The sequence below is a fragment of the Primulina huaijiensis genome, chromosome 9 (genome assembly GCF_012295235.1).
Source record: "Primulina huaijiensis isolate GDHJ02 chromosome 9, ASM1229523v2, whole genome shotgun sequence".
Lineage (NCBI taxonomy): Eukaryota > Viridiplantae > Streptophyta > Magnoliopsida > Lamiales > Gesneriaceae > Primulina > Primulina huaijiensis.
This window is the reverse complement of record NC_133314.1, coordinates 314,111-334,012: the sequence shown is the minus strand read 5'-3', so window position 1 is coordinate 334,012 and position 19,902 is coordinate 314,111. Positions and strand designations below refer to the sequence as shown.

General features: G+C 37.4%; 3 protein-coding genes and 1 pseudogene across 5 annotated transcripts; 2 read left to right on the top strand and 2 right to left on the bottom strand.

The window, feature by feature from the left end:
• Positions 1-1,472: 1,472 nt before the first annotated feature.
• On the top strand, positions 1,473-9,153 carry LOC140984237 (transcriptional corepressor LEUNIG-like; annotated as a pseudogene).
• A 49-nt stretch (positions 9,154-9,202) lies between these two features.
• Positions 9,203-10,418, bottom strand: LOC140984239 (T-complex protein 1 subunit eta-like). The gene is made up of 4 exons (XM_073451505.1): positions 10,069-10,418; positions 9,800-9,888; positions 9,623-9,697; positions 9,203-9,543 (listed from the first exon to the last, which is right to left on the bottom strand). The coding sequence occupies exons 1-4, from the start codon at positions 10,220-10,222 to the stop codon at positions 9,460-9,462; spliced, it is 402 nt and encodes a 133-aa protein (XP_073307606.1). The 5' UTR covers positions 10,223-10,418; the 3' UTR covers positions 9,203-9,459.
• A 1,010-nt stretch (positions 10,419-11,428) lies between these two features.
• LOC140985431 (syntaxin-32-like) lies at positions 11,429-14,579 on the bottom strand. Its single transcript, XM_073453297.1, has 5 exons — positions 14,031-14,579; positions 13,037-13,287; positions 12,733-12,905; positions 12,261-12,461; positions 11,429-11,717 (listed from the first exon to the last, which is right to left on the bottom strand). Exons 1-5 carry the CDS (start codon positions 14,260-14,262, stop codon positions 11,558-11,560), a joined length of 1,017 nt encoding a protein of 338 aa, XP_073309398.1. The 5' UTR covers positions 14,263-14,579; the 3' UTR covers positions 11,429-11,557.
• A 920-nt stretch (positions 14,580-15,499) lies between these two features.
• Positions 15,500-19,865, top strand: LOC140984518 (uncharacterized). Of its 3 annotated transcripts, none has more exons than XM_073451997.1 (2): positions 15,500-15,644; positions 16,073-19,865. In XM_073451997.1, exon 2 carries the CDS (start codon positions 16,138-16,140, stop codon positions 19,624-19,626), a length of 3,489 nt encoding a protein of 1,162 aa, XP_073308098.1. In that variant the 5' UTR covers positions 15,500-15,644; positions 16,073-16,137; the 3' UTR covers positions 19,627-19,865. The 3 variants fall into 3 exon arrangements, with proteins under 3 accessions (XP_073308098.1, XP_073308097.1, XP_073308099.1); XM_073451996.1 differs by having other exon boundaries at positions 15,512-15,765; XM_073451998.1 differs by lacking the exon at positions 15,500-15,644 and adding an exon at positions 15,912-15,972.
• Positions 19,866-19,902: the final 37 nt, after the last annotated feature.

Sequence of the window (19,902 nt, the reverse complement as noted above, 5' to 3'; positions counted from 1 at the left end):
CTGCATCCAAACCGTTAAAAAAAATTCGGTTAAGAAAATATTTAGAACAGTCATAATGCCTAGACGTGTTTGCTAAAATATTGAATCTGTCCATGCTAAGTAGAACGACTCTCCGTTTTGTTGGGCAATACTTGTGATTACTTTTTGATGGAACATATCGAAGTATTGCACAAGAAAAATTTCTCCACAAATATAATTGAAAACAGTAGATCATGCAGGAATGAAGTACAATAAATAAATAGATAAATTAACTAAAGAATGTAACTAAAAGAAAAAATTTCCAATTGCAATATTCGGCAACGACACCAAAAACTTGATTGAACTTTTCTTGTACTGTAAATTCTCCAATAAAATCAATAATTGAAGTTCAAATAGATCGTAAGTGCACGAGTTGAGTTATAATATAATGTACAAAGTACGAATATCATTCTCATAATGATTGATCAGACAAATTTACTTTAAGCTAAACTTGTTAGTTAATTACAACGACAAATAAATTTATTTATAAACTAAAAAAAATGAAACAAACAAAATATAAAATAATTGAAAACAAAATAATAAGCAATCAATTTTTAAGATCTCGATTCACCTATCTCTTATTCTTTTCTAATGATTGAATTTCAGTGTATCAAGGAAACAAGTGTTCCTTGCTGTGATCCGAATACATATGGAAATTGGTGGCTTTTTTCCTCCCAAGTGCCACATGTGCAAGTAGCCAAATTTTTGAGGAATCTTAGATTCAGATGACTGCAAACCACCTCTCCCTCGATCATCACATTGTAAGCTTACCGGAGCAATCAAACACTATTCGAAAGGGTTCGATATTCAGCTTCATCATGTCATATTCCAAGACTTACATTTAGTACCACCAATTTTATCAACTATTAAATCAAAGGACACATGCGAGTAGCCAAGATATATATTTGTATTGTACTTTAATCAACCAATACAAATTATTAGACGTTAAAGTTGAGAAACACGCTTCTTATTTCCTGTTTAGTATAAATACATTGTACGGTGATAGTTACTATTTTTATATTTCAGATCTCTCAAATTCAATTTATTCTCTCTGTAAAAGAGTTGCACGCATTCAATAGAGGTTTGGTTCCAAATTCCGTTTGATTTCTTTTCTAATACAAATAATTTTCATTGAAGCAAATTTTCCATCTAAAAATAAAGACAAAGAAATCATTATTTATAAGTTTTAGAAATTATTTCAAAAAAAAGTATATTTGAAAACTTAAAAGGACTCAATCATAAATACACTAAAAGACAAGCCCCAACTTGGAAAGTTGTAAGCCGAATGACATTTCTACCCACCATGCCGTCAACACCTTCCACAAATTTTGAGGTTTCTTTCGTCAAGAAACCCAATGCAGCAGAAGTTCCTCATATGAAAATTTGATAAAATCAGAGGGGTAAAATGTAAATATGGGATTTTATCATTATGCAACAGCCTCTTCAATACACCACTAAAGTTAATCATCAGAAGAAAAAGGAAGGAATTTCTTTATTCCTCTGCGAATATATTATCTACAAATCTGTTTCTCTCTTTTTATTCATGAAAATGTACAAAGAGTCACTTTTTTCCTCTTTGAAATACCTCAGTTGGGGTGCTGGCTAGTTTGTATTGTGTACACCTTTGTTCTTTCTCTGTGCGTTTGTTCTATCAAGAGTTCTTGGTCTTCCCTTCTGAATCTATATGGTGTTGTAATTGTGTGACTTGGGCTTTTGTGTTTGTTGTCTCCTGTTATGTGGATATCGAGAAGTATTTCTTGTAACTATTTTTTTCTGATTTGAGTATTTTTTGGATCAAATGTATTACAGAGACCGAAACTTTGGATGTAAAAGGGAAGTTTGTTTATTGGAGATCTGAGTTTAGTATTCTGTGCTACTGGACGGCCAAACATGTCTCAGACCAACTGGGAGGCCGATAAAATGTTAGTTTTTAGTTTCTTGTGTTCCAGTAATCTTTTTCCGACATTCCCTTTTGCCTGTTCTTTTCAAGTTTTTTACAAAAAGGTTTTTTTTCCCCAAAAAAAATCCTTCATATAAAGATTTCTGTTTTTAAATCGTCTTGGGTTTGTGTATTTGGATACCCAGATTTAAGCTTTTGGGTACTTGTTTCTCTGTGCCTTTGACCTTTCGTGTGTGTTACTGGGTTTTTTGCGTGTGTAGAGCTGTGAATGTGATGGTTGTTGTTGAGGTTTTAGTTTGCCGGATAGGGATATTAATGTCAGTCTTCTATCCTGTGTATTTGGTAATTTAGGATATTGTTACTTCACAAGTTGCTGTTGCATCGTTCTCATTCGGGTTTTGTGTCTTCTTATGGTGATTTTTCGGATCTATCGTTACAGGTTGGATGTGTATATTCACGATTATTTGGTGAAGAGAGATTTGAAGGCTTCTGCTCAGGCATTTCAGGCTGAAGGAAAAGTTTCATCTGATCCCGTTGGTGAGTACTAGGAAAGATGAGCAAAAAGAGTGTGTTCCTTATCTCAGTGTTTACTTCCTTCTAACTAATGGATATTTCTGCCTGTGTTCCAGCAATTGATGCTCCTGGTGGTTTTCTCTTTGAGTGGTGGTCTGTGTTTTGGGACATATTCATTGCCAGGACAAATGAAAAGCACTCTGAGGTTGCTGCATCTTACATTGAGGTTTGCGAAAATGTTCTTCCTGTCAAGATGGATTTATTTTCTCCCTGTTGTATCTGAATCTATCAGAAGCAAACTGTTCTGATGTCAACTTTATTAGAAACCGTTTCACCAAAATTTGAGGTGGCTATGCTTCCCTACGCCCTTTTGGACCGGGTTTTGGAAAAATTCTCTGGTGTTTTTATTTGCTTATGACAAGTAGAACAAACAACTGGTTGACAGACAATAGAACACATTGTTTCACGTTTGTATAGAGTACAGTAGATTTCTTGCTTCTCGTGCCCATATATTTGTCTGCTATAGGATTTTGTCCAATTTCTTTAATTTGATTGAGCACATGTGTCTTAAAGAGTTTCTAATCAGTACGTTTAACTGAAATCTTTTCAACTGCATTGCATGTTCAACATCACGAGAAGAAAATTTTCCGCACTCTTTTGGTTTTTTGCACATTTTTCTGTGTTCCAATTATCAAAACTATCTCCAAGTGTTTGTACGAAATAGAGCCTTGAACTGTATTCAGAATTTGGAATTCAGACAGCAGTCTAATTGTCTAACTACACGTGTACTTGAAAATCTGTTGGAGACATTATGGTGCTGTAATCCGACCACTAGCTTCCCTTATTTAAAAAATGCAGACCCAATTAATGAAATCAAGAGAGCAGCAGCAGCAGCAGCAACAACAACAACAACAACAACAACAACAACAACAATCTCAACAGCCACAGCATCCACAGCAGCAGCAAATGCAGATGCAGCAGCTTTTTTTGCAGAGACAGGCTCAACAGCAACAGCAACAGCAACAGCACCAACAGCAACAGGCGCAGCATCAGCAACAACAACAGGCTCAGCAGCGTCGGGAGGGCGGCCACCTCCTGAATGGCACGGCTAATGGAATTGTTGGAAATGATTCTCTGATGAGACAAAACCCGAGCACTGCCAATGCGCTGGCAACTAAGATGTATGAGGAAAAATTAAAGCTCCCTGCTCAGAGGGATTCTTTGGATGAAGCAGCCTTGAAGGTACAAGTTACCCGTAAAGGGATGCATACATTCATGGTTTAGTTTCAGTTGCTAACATTATGGTATTTATTTCAGCAAAGATTTGCCGATAATGTGGGTGGGCATTTGGATTCGAATCATGCCTCAATCTTGAAATCAGCTGCTGCAGCTGGCCAGCCTTCTGGGTATGTTCACCATGATATCAACTAAAGTTTCTTTTTTGTCTGTTCGATAATGTTGAACTGCAAGTGTCTTCCCTCTCTATTTGTCGTCTCTCTTATGTGCAATTGTATGTGTACAAATAAGGAGATTGTATGTATTTGGTTTATGTTTGAAGGAGTGGATGTTGCCGACCTCTTGGTTGTATCTCCAAGATCTGTGTTAGTTCTGATCAGCATATTGAGACAAAAAAGATCGACGCTTAGTAAATATTCCTGGAATATCAAGTATTGATTTTTATTTCTACATTCTTATGTGAACAAAATCTGTTTTCAGGCAAGTGCTACATGGTACAGCTGGTGGAATGTCCCCCCAAGTACAAGCTCGAAACCAGCAGTATCCAGGGTCTACAGTCGTCAGTATTCTATCCCTTCGATTCTCTTGGGAAATTTTCCGTGTGTTTAGTCTGGGATACCGTTGTTTATACAGTTGCTTAAACAGGAAATCAAGACTGAAATGAATCCAATACTGAATCCCAGAGCTGCTGGTCCTGAAGGGTCTCTAATTGGAATTCCTGGTACTCTTATCCACTTGTCGGTTTTGAATTACCACCAGTGTTGTATATTTATTTGTATAACAATGTGGATAGGTGGATATAGTTTTTGTTGTTCTTATTCAATATAATGAAGAATAATATGTTTTAACTTATGAGTAACTTATTTAACACATGATAGAAAGGTGAACCTCTGCGTACATAGCATATAATCGAAACAAAGTTGTGCCATGGACCAGTAACTGATTGCATTGCCTACGACATGCTGTAGTTAATTCCATTTCTCTTGTTTTAGGGTCCAATCAAGGTGGTAACAATCTGACATTGAAAGGATGGCCGCTGACTGTAAGTATATTGCTGATTCATTTGTAACCTCTCATTATTTGGTAAAACACTACATGATTATAACACAGTTTTCAAAGTGCTCTTAAGCTGGTTTTTACCGTGGAATGTAATCCATCGTTGATTATGATGGTTGGAGGATTTGAGTGGAGTTATCAGACCTCTTTTTCTTCTTCTTCTTCCTTTCAATCTTCTCTAAAATTACTTTTGACCATACATAATTGTTACAGCATGCGTGGTTTGTGATGCCTTTAACAACGAACTTTTTCATCTCAATCAATATTGATCCTTCAGCTTAATGATTTTACCATTTCTTAGTGGAGAGATCTGAGGTTGAATGACATGGTCAATTTAAATTCTGTTTCGAGGCTCTTAGTTGGTCTAATTACATTTCCATGAGGTTTTTGTCCACTGAGAGACAATAAGCTCTTTTAATATGAATTAGAAATCCCTTTTGCAGATTTAAATATCGTCAATTGCCTTTTGTTCAGTTCTTTTGCCTGCAAATCTCTTAGTTTTCTTCCCTAATTTTGCAGGGTTTTGATCAGCTTCGCTCTGGACTTCTCCAGCAGTCGAAGTCATTTATGCAGGGCCCTCAACCATTTCATCAGTTACAGATGCTAACACCTCAGCACCAACAACAGCTTCTGCTTGCACAACAGAATTTAACTTCACCGTCTACCAATGATGCAGAGAGCAGAAGACTGAGAATGCTTTTAAACAATCGAAGTATGTCTATTGGGAAAGATGGCCTTCCTAATGCTATCGGTGATGTAGTTCCTAATATCGGGTCTCCTTTGCAAGCTGGCATTCGTGCAGATCCAGATATGCTAATGAAGGTGACTTTGCCTCAGTTGATATCTTGGTTCTGCGCTCAAAGTTTGCTGCCTTGTTTTCTTTTTGGTTGACTTACAGCTTTCACAGAATCTCACTCGAAAAATCAAGCCTTGCTACTGATCTCATACGTCCTGGATTGTTTAGTGAACGAAATCTTTCATTTGTTGTGCAGTTGAAATTGGCCCAACTACAGCAGCAGCAACAGAACAATAATCAAACGCAACAGCAACTTCAACAACTTGCTCTCTCAGGTCAGCAACCTCAGAGTTTGAATCACAATCTCCAGCAAGCTGGAAGTGTTGCTGGTGATGGCAGCATCTCAAATTCTTTTCGTGGAAATGATCAGGTCTATTATTGTCTATTTTCTTGGCAATATTTATTTCACATCCATTCATATTTTATATTTCATCTACAAAATATATTATTGGATTATTTATCTGTGGCATTTAATTAGCAATTTATTGAACTATTATCAATAATGATTAATGTTTGGTGGATATGAAATTTTTTCTGCTTGATTAGCTATTGGATTGAAAATTTTATGCGCAGCAATGTCATCAAGCATGGGGCATAACAATGTATACTATCTAGTTAGACTACAGAATTTTTAAAAAAAAATTAGAAAGGGTGGTAAAACTATACCTGTGGGTTTCCAAAGTGTCATCGCTCACGTTGGACTGTGAATTCGATGGTGAAGCATGCCTTCGATGTTTGTAGATTGTGCTTGGGCTGTTGGGCTCTCCTATTCTGCTAAATTTGGGCTGAGAATACTTCGAGTTTCATAAAAAAAGAAATATACAGTAATAATAACAACACAATTATCTGCGAAGTCATGCTATCATGTAGAAGGGGCTGACGAATCGATGGTGCTCGGAGATCATGTATGTTGGTATGTGTGATATCGGAGCTAGACACGTGAAATATATGGCTAACCCAAGAATAGCAAGGCTTCCTATTTGCCATTGGACAACAAAAGCTATGCTACAGTAGTTGTGCCATAAAGTTCTTGCGCCACCAGAAAATACAATTCATAGATATGGTTCTTAATGAGCCTTCACTGAATTTTATGAAATATATAGTTTGGAGTATGTATATGTAAAGATTCCTAACGTCGTCTTTTATGAATTTCAAGGCTTCAAAAAACCAGACTGGGAGAAAGAGAAAGCAGCCTGGGTCATCTTCAGGCCCTGCAAATAGCTCGGGAACTGCAAATACTGCTGGTCCATCTCCAAGTTCAGCTCCCTCAACGCCCTCCACTCACACACCAGGTGATGTAATGTCAATGACTGCTTTGCCTCACAGCAGCAGTTCTTCAAAACCTCTGATGATGTTTGGAGCTGATAACACCGGCACTCTTACATCTCCATCAAATCAATTGGTGAGAATAGTCGTCATGTTGGCATATTTGGTTGTGTTACTATTTGATAAAAACTGCCGAATTTTTCATTGACATCCAATTTTTGCAGTGGGATGATAAAGACATTGTGCAAGCTGATATGGATCGCTTTGTGGATGATGTTGAAGACAATGTGGATTCTTTTTTGTCCCATGATGATGCAGATGCCCGAGATGCTGTTGGCCGCGGTATGGATGTTAGCAAAGGTAAGTGAAAGGCTTTGCATTCAAATTCCTCAAGCCTTTATTATGATTTATTGGGATTTGTGATTAATAAGCATTTTGGAGTTGATTTTTGCCATATTAAGTTGCAGTTTTCTCTTGTCTCAAGTCTGTTAATATGCGCCATGCCCTTTTTGGGAGACATAAATATTTTCATGTGGATTTCTAAATTATTTACCAAAGATTTTATTGTTTGCACTTGATTTTGATATTTCCTATGGTTGCTGGTGTGGTTTGATTTTAGTTAGAAGCTATGGGAGTCTAAGATAGCTTTTAAAGAAAATGACAATGTTTGAGTCTTGGAGAGAAATTTGAGTTCTAGTGCTTGCATGGATTTTCGTGTGGTCTGATACGGAGTTTATGATATTCAGGTTTCACATTTACGGAAGTGAGTTCTGTTCGTGCCAGTGCTAGTAAAGTTGTGTGTTGCCACTTCTCATCAGATGGGAAGCTGCTCGCTAGTGGTGGTCATGATAAGAAGGTAAGTGTCAAGAGTTCAGAAAGTTTGGGGATTCAACTAACAAAATTTTTGTCTTTTAACTAGGGAAACTCAAGGAGCATGTTGCTAGTGCGAATTTTCTTGCTCATGAAAGTAATCTGAAATGACCTAAATTGTTGCAGGCAATTTTGTGGTACACGGACACTTTGAAGCCAAAATCTACTCTTGAAGAACATTCGTTACTTATTACTGATGTTCGCTTCAGTCCAAGCAGGGCACGCCTCGCCACATCTTCTTTTGACAAAACTGTCAGAGTCTGGGATGCGGACAATGTTAGTTGATGATTAATGTTACTATAACTCGACAAGTGACCATGTCTGAAACTTCTCATCTATACATTATGGACCTGTCATTTCTAGAAGTTCAATGATTAGATCATGTTTTTTCATTTATGAGATGTTCTTTTCATTCCATATAATTTTTTCCTACTTCTTAGTGTTGAGTTGTATCGCAGCCTAGCTATTCACTTCGAACCTTCACTGGTCATTCTGTGGGTGTGATGTCACTGGACTTTCATCCCATCAAAGAAGATCTCATCTGCTCCTGTGATGGTGATGGTGAAATAAGATACTGGAGTATTACTAATGGTAGCTGTACAAGAGTTTTCAAGGTGAAAATAAATTAATTAAATGAACTTGAATAATCAAACGTATCCGGAGGAAATTTATTTAGCTAGACTTTCGATTCTCTGGTTCAATAGGGTGGCACGGTCCAAGTCAGATTTCAACCCCGTCTTGGAAGATATCTTGCTGCTGCGGCAGAAAATGTTGTATCAATACTAGATGCAGAGACTCAGGCTTGCCGGCATTCGCTAAAGGTCTGTTTTTTCCCATCATGAAATTTAGTTATTTTATAAACTATATGCCCTCGATCATTCACAAATGAATTTGCATCTATTGATTTTATTTTAGGGTCACACGAAACCTATACATTCCGTTTGTTGGGACCCGTCTGGAGAACTCTTGGCATCTGTCAGTGAGGATTCAGTGAGAGTATGGACTTTTAGGTCTGGAAGTGAAGGCGATTGTTTACACGACCTCAGCTGTAATNTATATATGGACAAATGCCTTCGAGATTAATGTTTCTGAAAGAAAGGTTTGTTTATGTTCAGTCAATGGAGCTTTGGAACATGTCTGAAAACAAGACCATGACTCTCGCCGCACATGAAGGATTGATCGCGTCGTTGGGCGTATCAACAGTTGCAGGTTTGGTTGCATCTGCTAGTCACGACAAAATCGTTAAATTATGGAAGTAGTCCATAGATTGTTGTATTCGGGGCATGGCTTGAATCGAAGTTTCTCACCAGTCACCGGCATAGATGTCCTAATTTGTTAATTGGAACTTTATGTAGTTTCATGCAGACTCAGAATTAGGAACTTGTACTGTTGATTGTTGTTTTTAAAGTTTCAGGTGTCAGTTCTTTGGACATACAATCAGCAACCAATTGAATGGAATTTGGGTTTGCTTTTGATAGTTCTAAATGATATAATATACTACGGCATGTTAGCAAAAACATTTGGAGCTGTTTCAATTAACGATTACATGTGCCAAATCAGAAGCTCTTATATTTTTTGATATCCAGTAGTCCAAAAATAACGTCATTTCTTAGTGATGTACGAAACATATTCTCGAAATAATACAACATTTTAATACAAGAACCGGAAGTGTACTCTACAATTTGAACTCGAAGTGGTATTTTGGAAGATACATTTTTTAAAAACGAATTCTTATTTATCAGTCAAACGAGTAGCAATTGGAAATGTGAAATCTACTGATCGACCAGAATCGATGTATGAAAGCCTATCGTCTCCTCATTCCCCGTACACGAACCCGGAAAGCAGGTCCCATGGCACATGCAGCAGCATCTCCTTGAGCACTCTCGGACTGCGTTGAAGGATTGGAAGTGTAATGAAAGATCATTTCAAGGGAAATGATAAAGAGAGAGGCCCAAAATTCAAATTACCTTTGGGTTTTTCGCAGTCTCGTCGACACTTGAGATCAAGCAAGCTGTTTCAGTCGCAGCATTTATGGCATGAATCTATGGAATGGCAATGTAAAGAAAAATAAGGACCTCGATGTATGATGCATATCAAATAGACCATACCGTACCATTTCACAAATCAAAGAGAGCTGAACATACCTTCACAACTGGTGGTTCCCATATAAAGTTGGTAAACGAATCAGCTATTCCACCGGTATTGATGTCTACACCATAAGGTCCACCCTCACCTGTTTACAAGCTCAAAAGTACAGAAAAAAAAATGAAAGAGTGATGCATTTTACATATAAAAAAACAGCTGTTTAGGGTAAAAAAACTAACAGTGATAAGCACCGTTCATTTACCTAACGGGTTGATCGATATGACAATTAAAGTATGGCATGTAGTATTAAAGACAGATTAAAGCTAACCAGATGGTAAAGCATGTTTCTGTCTCAGCTTGTTCAGAACATCAATTGCATCAAAACCAGATCCTGAGACTCGGGAGGAGGACAAATCAGAAAGATAAAGGGAAGTCCGGGTAAGAACCAGACCGAGTGAAGGAAGTGCTATTTCATAAATCATCCATGGTAATGCAACAACCCGGGAAGCTAATCAGACCAGCGCGCACTCAAATGAGCCCGAGCTCACTGTTTAGCCCGAGCAGTGTAAGGAGACCTAACGAATCAGGAAACCAGCCTGTGTCCTTGCATCATGGACCACCGGAGATTCTGGGCCCACAGGTGTGGGAGGTCATGTCTCGAAATCATTAGCATGTCATTGAGCGTACGTAGAGCTGATGTGACAAGACTAGAAGCAATATAGGTTGTGCAAGACATGGGCAGCCATCCTGCCACGAGGAATAGTCGAACACTAAAAACAAGGGCATGATCTACCATTTGAGAGAATGATTCACTCATCACTTTTCACAAACACTCAATATATATTCTCTATATTTCATATTCTACTTCCAAGGTGGCCTTTTAAATATCGTATCTTATTTTTACGATTTTTTTGTTGTTGAAATTAAAGGGATTGATTTTATATCTTCTTAATTAAATTTCACTTAAAAATATAATTATGTTTCATTTTATACGAGGAAAATGTTTTCCACGAAATAAAATGAAATTTGTGTTTTATTTTGTGCTCGTGTTCTCTATATAAATAAATATAATATAGACGACACAGTAATTTCAAATATGTAAAGATTTACTCACTGACAAATTTATACGATTATTTCAGTGAGAATGATGTAAAGAATTAATGGTAGAATCAAGACAACTTGTACATCGAATACGTTATCCCTATGGTAACTGGGGAGCTTTTTGGAGGAGACGAAAGCAATGTGAAGAACCCTCCTTGAATATTCGTTCCATTACTTCAAAGTAATCCAAGAGACATCAGCAAAACTCATATTACTTCCAGTGTTTCGCATTTTAGCAGCATTTTCAATGTAACTCATTTATTATGAATTTCAATGAAATCATATGTTTGCACCGTCATCAATACCAATTGAAAATTTATGTATTCTTCTTTAACGCCCCAAATGCAATATATATTTAAGTAGGATAAGATTTCACTTGCAAATTATATACCAACACCATTACATCCAAGTGTAAGAATTTAAAGTGCATTCCATAAAGAAAATAAGAACATGAAACAAAGTCTGGATTACCATCACTTAGAAGTGACCCTTAGAAAATTTTCTTTTAATCATCCAACATAAATCAAAATACATGACAATACACATGAATCCCCCAAGCAATTACAAATGCCATTCACACAAGAGAATAGTATGAAAAGGTTTTGTAAAATTTAAGACCATCTCTAAAATATAAACGACAATTTTCCGATATAATCATATGAATACACCAAGTCATGTCACTACATTTCGTGGTGCAACCGTCTTGACATTATGTATTATGCCACAAAGAAAAGAAATATCATCAGAAAGAAAATCAATACAAAGAATATTTTGATCATCAGCCATCTATTTGATGAGATGCTATTGAGATACTTGAGCAGAGCTCCTTGAGCGCCCTCCACGTTTGCCACTGTGTCATCCATGTTTTCATCAATCCTACAAATATTTCCCCCCCAAGACTTAGATATGCAATCAGAGGAAACAAGCGAACAATTCAAATTGAGATAATTCTTAAAATATATGAATGTAATCCCAATCCAATGGGGAATGAAATGTGCTAGTTAATCATCTACAAATTAATAAATCATTTCATCAATTTTCGTACCATTTATCCTACATTCCAATTCAAAATGCATTTCACGCATACGAGTACATGAAGTATTTGAAAGTGAATTTAGGCTCACAAAACCTCAAAATATGACGTGATTGCATTTTGCCTACTCTGAATAAAAATTCAATGATTAATGTTTATAACAAGACTAGAATGCCAATGATATCTAATCAAAACCATTATTGCAAAACCTGAAAACAGCTAAATATTTTTGGTTAGACCTAAAAGTCATGTTTGTGTATGGTAATTTTTGTAAATTGCTTGGTATGAATCAACATACAAGGCAACCGAGTAAATAGTATTTACTACTAGAATGCTGTATATATATATATATATATATAAAATAAGCAAATGGCCCTTATGTCAACCTGATAGCAATCTCTCCTTGCTGAGAAACTAAAGTAGCCAGCTGATTGAAGATATTGCCCAGCTCGTGAATTGTTGATTCTACATTTTGAAGAGCCTCTGCTCTACTCTGCACGTAGCTGTCTTGTAGTGGAACCATCTGCTGTTGCTGTTGATTCTGTTGTTGCTGCAATAATGGTCGAGCCTCCCCGTCCACTTGATTTCTGTTACAGGTATCACAATTAAAAAATAAAATAAAATTGAGCCCTGCAAAAGAAACTGTTCACATCTGAGCATGTTATGAAGTTTTTTCGTCAGAAAAAATATATGATCTTGACCTACATTCAAGTCCTTTAAAAAACTATCAAATTACTCAACTGTTCAAAAATACGTGTCAATCTCACCATTTTTTCAATTAAAGGTGCAAATAAAGGAAAAGGCAAACCAAAATCCTTGAGACCAACAACTGACTCGAAATACACATCGTGTACTTACTTTGGGAACAGTTGAGATGAAGATTGTGTCTCGCTAACCCATGGAAGAGGGGGAGCAGAGGTACTCGCAGCAGACTTTGCAGCCAAAGGACGCTGGCGAACAAAAGGATTTGCAGGGTTCTTGGAAGCAGAAGAAGAAAATAACTGCCTTCTGTTTTCATGAACCTTCAAGTTCTGCAAAAATACCCCATAAAATGTAATTTGATTCAGAGAGTAGGACAAACAATATTTAAGTAAATATTCGACAACAAAAAAAGGAAACAGAGAAACAGGATATGAATGTTGGCAGCAATTTCTCAGTTCACCTCTGTTCGCATGGTCAAAACTTCCTTGAACTCCTTTGTGGTGGTCATTAATCGATTTTTCAAATCATCTACAACTGTGGTAGAATGACTAGTGGTATCACTGGATGTATTCCCAGTTTCATTACGTGAATTGCTGAGAAGCTGGAGTTCTCCTACAGCAGAGTTAAGTGCAGTTATGTCTTGCTTAATAACAGCTGTTATCTCCTGGATTTCCACGGTGGGGTCATCAAAAACCGAAGTTCTCTTAGCCACTACGGTATAAAGGATTTATCAGTTTGATCAGGCCACGTAAAGGGACAATTTTTTAAAAGGTATCATAGCCCTCTCGTATACGTTTCAATACATAGGAAAGGGCTTTTTTAAAAAACAAAACACACAGTTGATCTACTGGGGACAATTTTCTCTAATTAATAAAAGCAATATCACAAACTAGAAATATAGGATTTTCAAGCATAATAAGAAAAACAGGATAGACAGTGGTCGCTGATATAGAAGTGTGTATAGGCGAGCACATTTATATTCAGCTTCATTAAGTTTTAAAACCTCGACTGATGTGATTTTTGCCATGTGATTGACGCAAAAGTGTAAACCTGCGGCCAACCAAAAATGGTGGTGCAGTTGATATTCCAGGTTTACAAAAAATAAACGTTAACTTGAAGCAAGATATAATTTTTTTTTGCATTTAAAGAGTTCTTTCAAATCATCATCCAGAAAATTAAAATTTGTGGGGGAACTAAAAACATAATGATCCAATTGCCATCCCCACAACTTCCTATTGTTCAACCGCACCACCAAATCTAAGATGCAAAACGAAAAACAACCAATAATAGTACAATAAATATATATAATTATAAATCAAATAGACCTCTCAGTCATGTATAAAAGTATGCACGAGGAACCCATAAATCACTGTCATACACGATCGAAGCAGCATCCCAATAGTTAAAACAGCCAATTATTGATAGGGAAAGAAACCCAAAATCCAATCACTCACATTTTGCAAGCTTAGAAAGCTTTTGCGAGGTCTGGTGAATCCCAAGCCCAATCTTCGACGCTCTGCGATTGAATTCCGATTGCACAGCCACCGTGGACCGCGGTTCCTCGAGCTTCGATTCGCTACTGCTCGGCCCATTCTGCGAAGATGGTGACTTCTTTACCCTCTGCGCTATCCCCAAAAACTCCTGCGTCCGATCCCGGATCGACGCATTCCCACTCTTCACCCTCATTTTTGCAACACAATAAGATCAAAATCTCAAGACCCAGATGAACACAAACATTAATATCAACAAAGAAATTCCCCCGGAAATTCAAGTAAATTAAGCAAGTAACTGGGCTGATAATTGACATATCTTAAACCCTTCGATTCGGTAAAAAAGCCAAGAAATCGGTATAATCTACATCCCCTGCAACTGGGAACGAATCTACGATCCAAATGAGAAAATCACAGCGAAAATTTGTGCGCGGTTATTGTCGTTCTCTTTTAATTGAGCACAAGGGTGATGACAATGCCAGATCGATTTCCATATTGCCAGATCGATTATTCGGGAAACGCCAATTGTAACCTCGCTGTTACATGCTTTGAAAAAAAAAAATCAGAAATAGTACGCAAACAATAATATATACTAGTACATCCTAATATTTTTTATAATTTATTTAATTTAAATTTAAATAAGATTCAAAAATAATTATAAAAAATAGTGAGAGATTATAATGCAATTTTGATATATGAATTACAAAATAAATAAGAAAAAGAAAGATTCAAGTAAGAATTGAACCTACAACTTAATGTATAATAAACAAAGACTTTATCCGCTGAACTACATATAACTTACATTAAAATCTTAATACTTTATTAATATATATAATTAAAAAAAACAGATCATGATATCAAAAATTAATTACTCTAATGTCTCAAATTTAATAATATAATATATATATTTATATATATTTGATGGTGTGGGCAGCGGCTATTTTCGGTGCGTGATGATTAGTAAACACTCTAACTAAAAAAATAGCATGCAAATTATACTAGCTAAATAAATTATAATGAGCAAATCATGTGGGACAGATCTTAAAAAAAAAAACGATGGCAGGAAGAATCGAAATCTTGGCCGCTCATAAAATGTTCATATGCTAGAGAACCATAATAATAATAAAATGTATGTTACTATATTTTATTAAAATGGCAAGATGGCAATTCAAAAAAGAATAATACTAAAGATACAATCAATATATCGTTACAACGATATTTACAATCATTATATCGCGAGATTTTACTGTTATATCGCTATATTTTGTATTCCATATATAGTGAAATTTTGACCAATTGAATTCTTGCAATGAATTTTTGTGTTGTACAAATTGATATACAAATATGGATGTACATGTAGCATCAATCTTCAAGAAAACAGAATAATAAAATAGGAGGGGTATGATGGGAAACACACGTTCCCTGAAATGGTAATGGTCTTAAAGTGGGGGCGAAACTTTGGGGGGACGTTCACACTAGACTATTCAAAAATGGAAGACGTGTAGAACCGTAATTTCACACTGCACACTCCATTTCGAAGTCATCAACCATGGCAGAGGCCTTTCTGAACATTTTTTGGTGAATCTTTCTCTTCTTCGTTCTAATTCTCTGTCATTGTTTCGTTTGTTCTTTGAGCTAATACGGTTTTTGAACAATGGAGTTTTGAAATTGACTGGTTTCGTCTCGTCACTTTGATCTGGTATGTGTAATCATACTTGCATGTGGTGTGTGTGGTTGCTGAAGCACTATCATTTCATAGACGTGTGAATCACTGTGTGTGTATATGTGTTTTGTATGTAGTTTTTGTCGTTCTTTAGTTTTTTTGTCGGTGTTATTTCATCTTACCCCGTGCTTGCTACAGTTCGCCCATTAATATATGTTTTCAAATTCGAATTTCTAATTCTGTGTAAGTGAACGTATTATGGTAAATTATGCTCTATCTATACTTTTTCTTTGTTTTTTAGTAGTATTTTTGCTATTCTCATTATTTACTCGTTAATTTCCAGATTTCGTTGGTAAACAAGTAGTTGTCCTATTGAACCCATTTACCAGAGGTTATTGATTTGAGAAAATGGCTTCGGGTTCCAATGGGGAATTATATTGTCAGAACACGAACAAAAGGTCTTTGGATAATGGTTTTATGCCCCAATGGAAAACCAGGAAAGTATCTGCAGTTCGGGACTTTCCTCCTGGGTGCGGTCCCAACTCTGTGGCAATTAATTTGGAAGCTGCAGAGAATAATGGTAATGGACCAAGCGTTTTTAAGCCTGGAATTGTGAATGCTACTTTGAGAGTTGGTGTTGATTGTTGCAAAATCGCTGATGGGGATGCAACTGATATTCCCAAATTTTGTAACACCCAAGATTCGGGAATGGATGGTGTTAAGGAACTGACAATGAAAACCAGACATCCAGGAACTGAGTTTACAGCTAGGGTTGATTTTGATTTGCATGAGGCGATAAGTGATCCCGTTGAAGGAGATACAGCTGAATCATTGAATGTGGTGGTGGGAACTCTGACTACTATGGCCATGGAAGGTTCATTAATTGATGCTGAGGATTTCATAACCAAAACCGAACCCCTTGGAGTTGCTTTATGTAATGACTTGGAAAGTGATGCTTTTAACAATATGCCTGAAGATGGAGGTCAGACAACAGCGAATGAGCTGAATGAGGTGGAACATATGGAGTTGCTTCAGAACTCATTGGTCAAGGGTAAACCAGTGTTGGATGCTGGTACTGCTATTGATCAAGTGGGTCTGTCAGGTCTGTCTCATACGTCATTTTCCCCCAAGGGATTAATTGTCAGCGATAGAGTTGAGTTTGAAACTACACACAGGCCAAAGGATAAATACCGGAGGAGAAGGGTGTCAGCTGTTCGTGATTTTCCTCCACTTTGTGGGACAAATGCACCTCAACCAACCAAAGAAGAACAACGGATGCTTACTTGTGAAAATGATTATCTAGATGAAGTTAAAAGAGGGATGGTAATATCGAGAAATGACTCAAACAGAGAGGAACTGGAAGAGATGCTGAAGACAAGTGAATGTTTGGATTGGGCTGAAAATGTTGTTTTAAAATCTGAAACAACCAAGAAATCGAGTTATGATTCAGGAAGAGAGCCATTGGAGGAGAAGCTGATCAGGAGTGCTGGAACGAGTGATATTCAGGGGGCAATGCGAGCCAATATGGAAGCTCGACCTAAGAGTTTTAAAGAATCCAACGGAGGTGTAAAAGATGTCAAACTCAAGAAACCAGAAGAAAAGCAAACTGTATCTGGATCAAGGGAAATGGCAAAGGCGCTTCATAGGAAAAGAAAAGTCGGTTCAGAGGGTGGGACTAGAACAGGAAAAATGGGAAAGCAGAATTCATCTTGGCAACGAGAATTTATAGGCTTTACTTCAAAGAGTGATCTTATGGCAGATTGTACAGGGCCATCTGTTAAGAAAGCAGCTCCTGTTTCCTCTGGTGCTGATGGAAGACTTCTCATTAAGAATTTGGAACACCATGGTGCCTATGGTCATCCGCCTGAAACTACCCAGAATTTTATGTCCCGGGCAGTGTTTGCTGGCAGTGACAAGGATTCCAAAGGACCCATAGGAAAAGAGGTCGCTGTTCACTCGCCAGGCAACAGCAAAAAAATGAAGCCGACACATGGTATTTTGAGTTTGGTGGATGACGCAGATAGGAAGGCTGTGCGTGATATGGTGGGTACTACTCATGGTACATGGAAGAAAGTGAAAGTTGGTTGCAACAATTCAAATGGAGAAAAAGCGAGGAAGCAGTTTTTTTCCAGGCAACACAAGTTCAAAACCGTTGCAAAGAAAAGTTCTGCCAAGTCAAAATTTTCAGGTGGGACATCTATGGATCACAAAGTTGTTCAGCCCTGTGTTGCAAATGGGAGTTCTGGTGCATTAGTACTCGCTGATAAGAGAGGTTATGGGCATGATGCATACTCACCTGACATTTTTAAACCTGATGGTGTTAAGGCCATCCTGCCTCCTTTGGGACCTAAAAGTTCCAGTCATGGTGATGCTCGCAAAAGAGTGAGAGAAACTCTGAGATTGTTTCATGCTATTTGTAGAAAGCTCTTGCATGAAGAAGAAGCAAAGTCGATGCACGAGCAGCAAGAAAAGTTGAGGCAGCCCAAGAAAGGCTCTAAAAGGATTGACCTTCGTGCTGCAAATTATATTAAAGACGAAGGAAAAGAAGTTAACACGAGCAAGATTTTGGGAGAAGTACCTGGAATCCAGGTGGGCGATGAGTTTCAGTACAGAGTGGAGCTTGCTGTTGTTGGTATTCATCGTCTGTACCAAAATGGCATAGATTCAATCAAATATAATGGAAAGATGTCGGTTGCCACTAGTATCGTTGCGTCTGGGGCTTATGCTGATGATATGGAGAGTGGTGACATATTGATATATTCTGGGCAAGGGGGAAATGTTGTTGAGAAAGACAAGGAACCTGAAGATCAGAAGCTTGAAAAGGGAAATTTGGCTTTGAAAAATAGCATATCAGCAAAGACGCCAGTTCGTGTTGTTCGTGGATGGAAGGTGAAGACTGCTGATTCCAAGAAAGTTCCCATATACATATACGACGGTCTGTACACAGTTAAACGTTATTGGACGGAAACTGGGTCTCATGGCAAGAAGGTGTTTATGTTCGAGTTGTGGAGGAATCTTGGCCAACCTGAGCTTGCTTGGAAAGAATTGAAAAGGTCTAATAAATCCAAAACCCGGACGGGTGTATGCGTTAATGATATATCAGGTGGAAAGGAGCCTTTTCCTATATGCGCTGTTAATATTCTAAACATTGAAAAGCCGCCTCCATTCAACTACATTTCTAAGATGATGTATCCAGATTGGTACCATCCTATTTCACCCAAAGGTTGTGATTGTACAGGTAGATGTTCTGATTCTCGCAAGTGTCAATGTGCTACTAAAAATGGGGGCGAAATCCCGTACAACCGAAATGGTGCCATTGTTGAAATAAAACCTCTTGTGTATGAATGTGGCCCTTCTTGTAAATGCCCTCCTTCCTGCTATAACCGAGTTAGCCAACGTGGAATCGAATTTAAACTCGAGATCTTCAAAACAGGGTCAAGAGGTTGGGGCGTAAGGTCTTTAAACTCTATTCCTTCAGGGAGTTTTATATGTGAGTATTCAGGGGAGCTTCTTGAAGACAAGGAAGCCGAAAAAAGAGGTGATGATGATGAGTATCTTTTCGACATTGGCCATAATTTCAACATGCCTGAGAAACATGCTATTATAGTTGATTATTGGGAAAGTGGATTCACGATTGACGCAGCTCGTTATGGCAATGTTGGAAGGTTTATTAACCACAGCTGTTCACCTAACCTTTATACTCAAAATGTGGTGTATGATCATGATGACAAGAGAATGCCTCATGTGATGCTTTTCGCTGCTGAGAACATTCCGCCTTTGCAGGAGCTGACCTATCATTACAATTATAAGGTGGGCCAGGTATATGATTCTTATGGAAATGTCAAAACTAAGAATTGTTTTTGTGGTGCACCAGAATGTAGCGGCAGGATGTATTGAATTGGAGATACTGGGGAAATACAGTGACTAGATTGTGAGATGCTTTGTCAGTAGTGATTAGTACATAACATTGTACATGGTGTCTATTAGGTTCTTTTGCATGCACTCAGCTACCATTTGCAATTTGTAATACCCTTGGGAGTCATATTTTGGATCATGAACCAAATGGAAAATCTAGAAATATTTCTTTGTGGTTCCTCTAATACATGTATGGTCGAACCAAAGCTTTTGGTGGATAAATTCGCTTGATTTAGTACTATATTCATCTTTATTTAG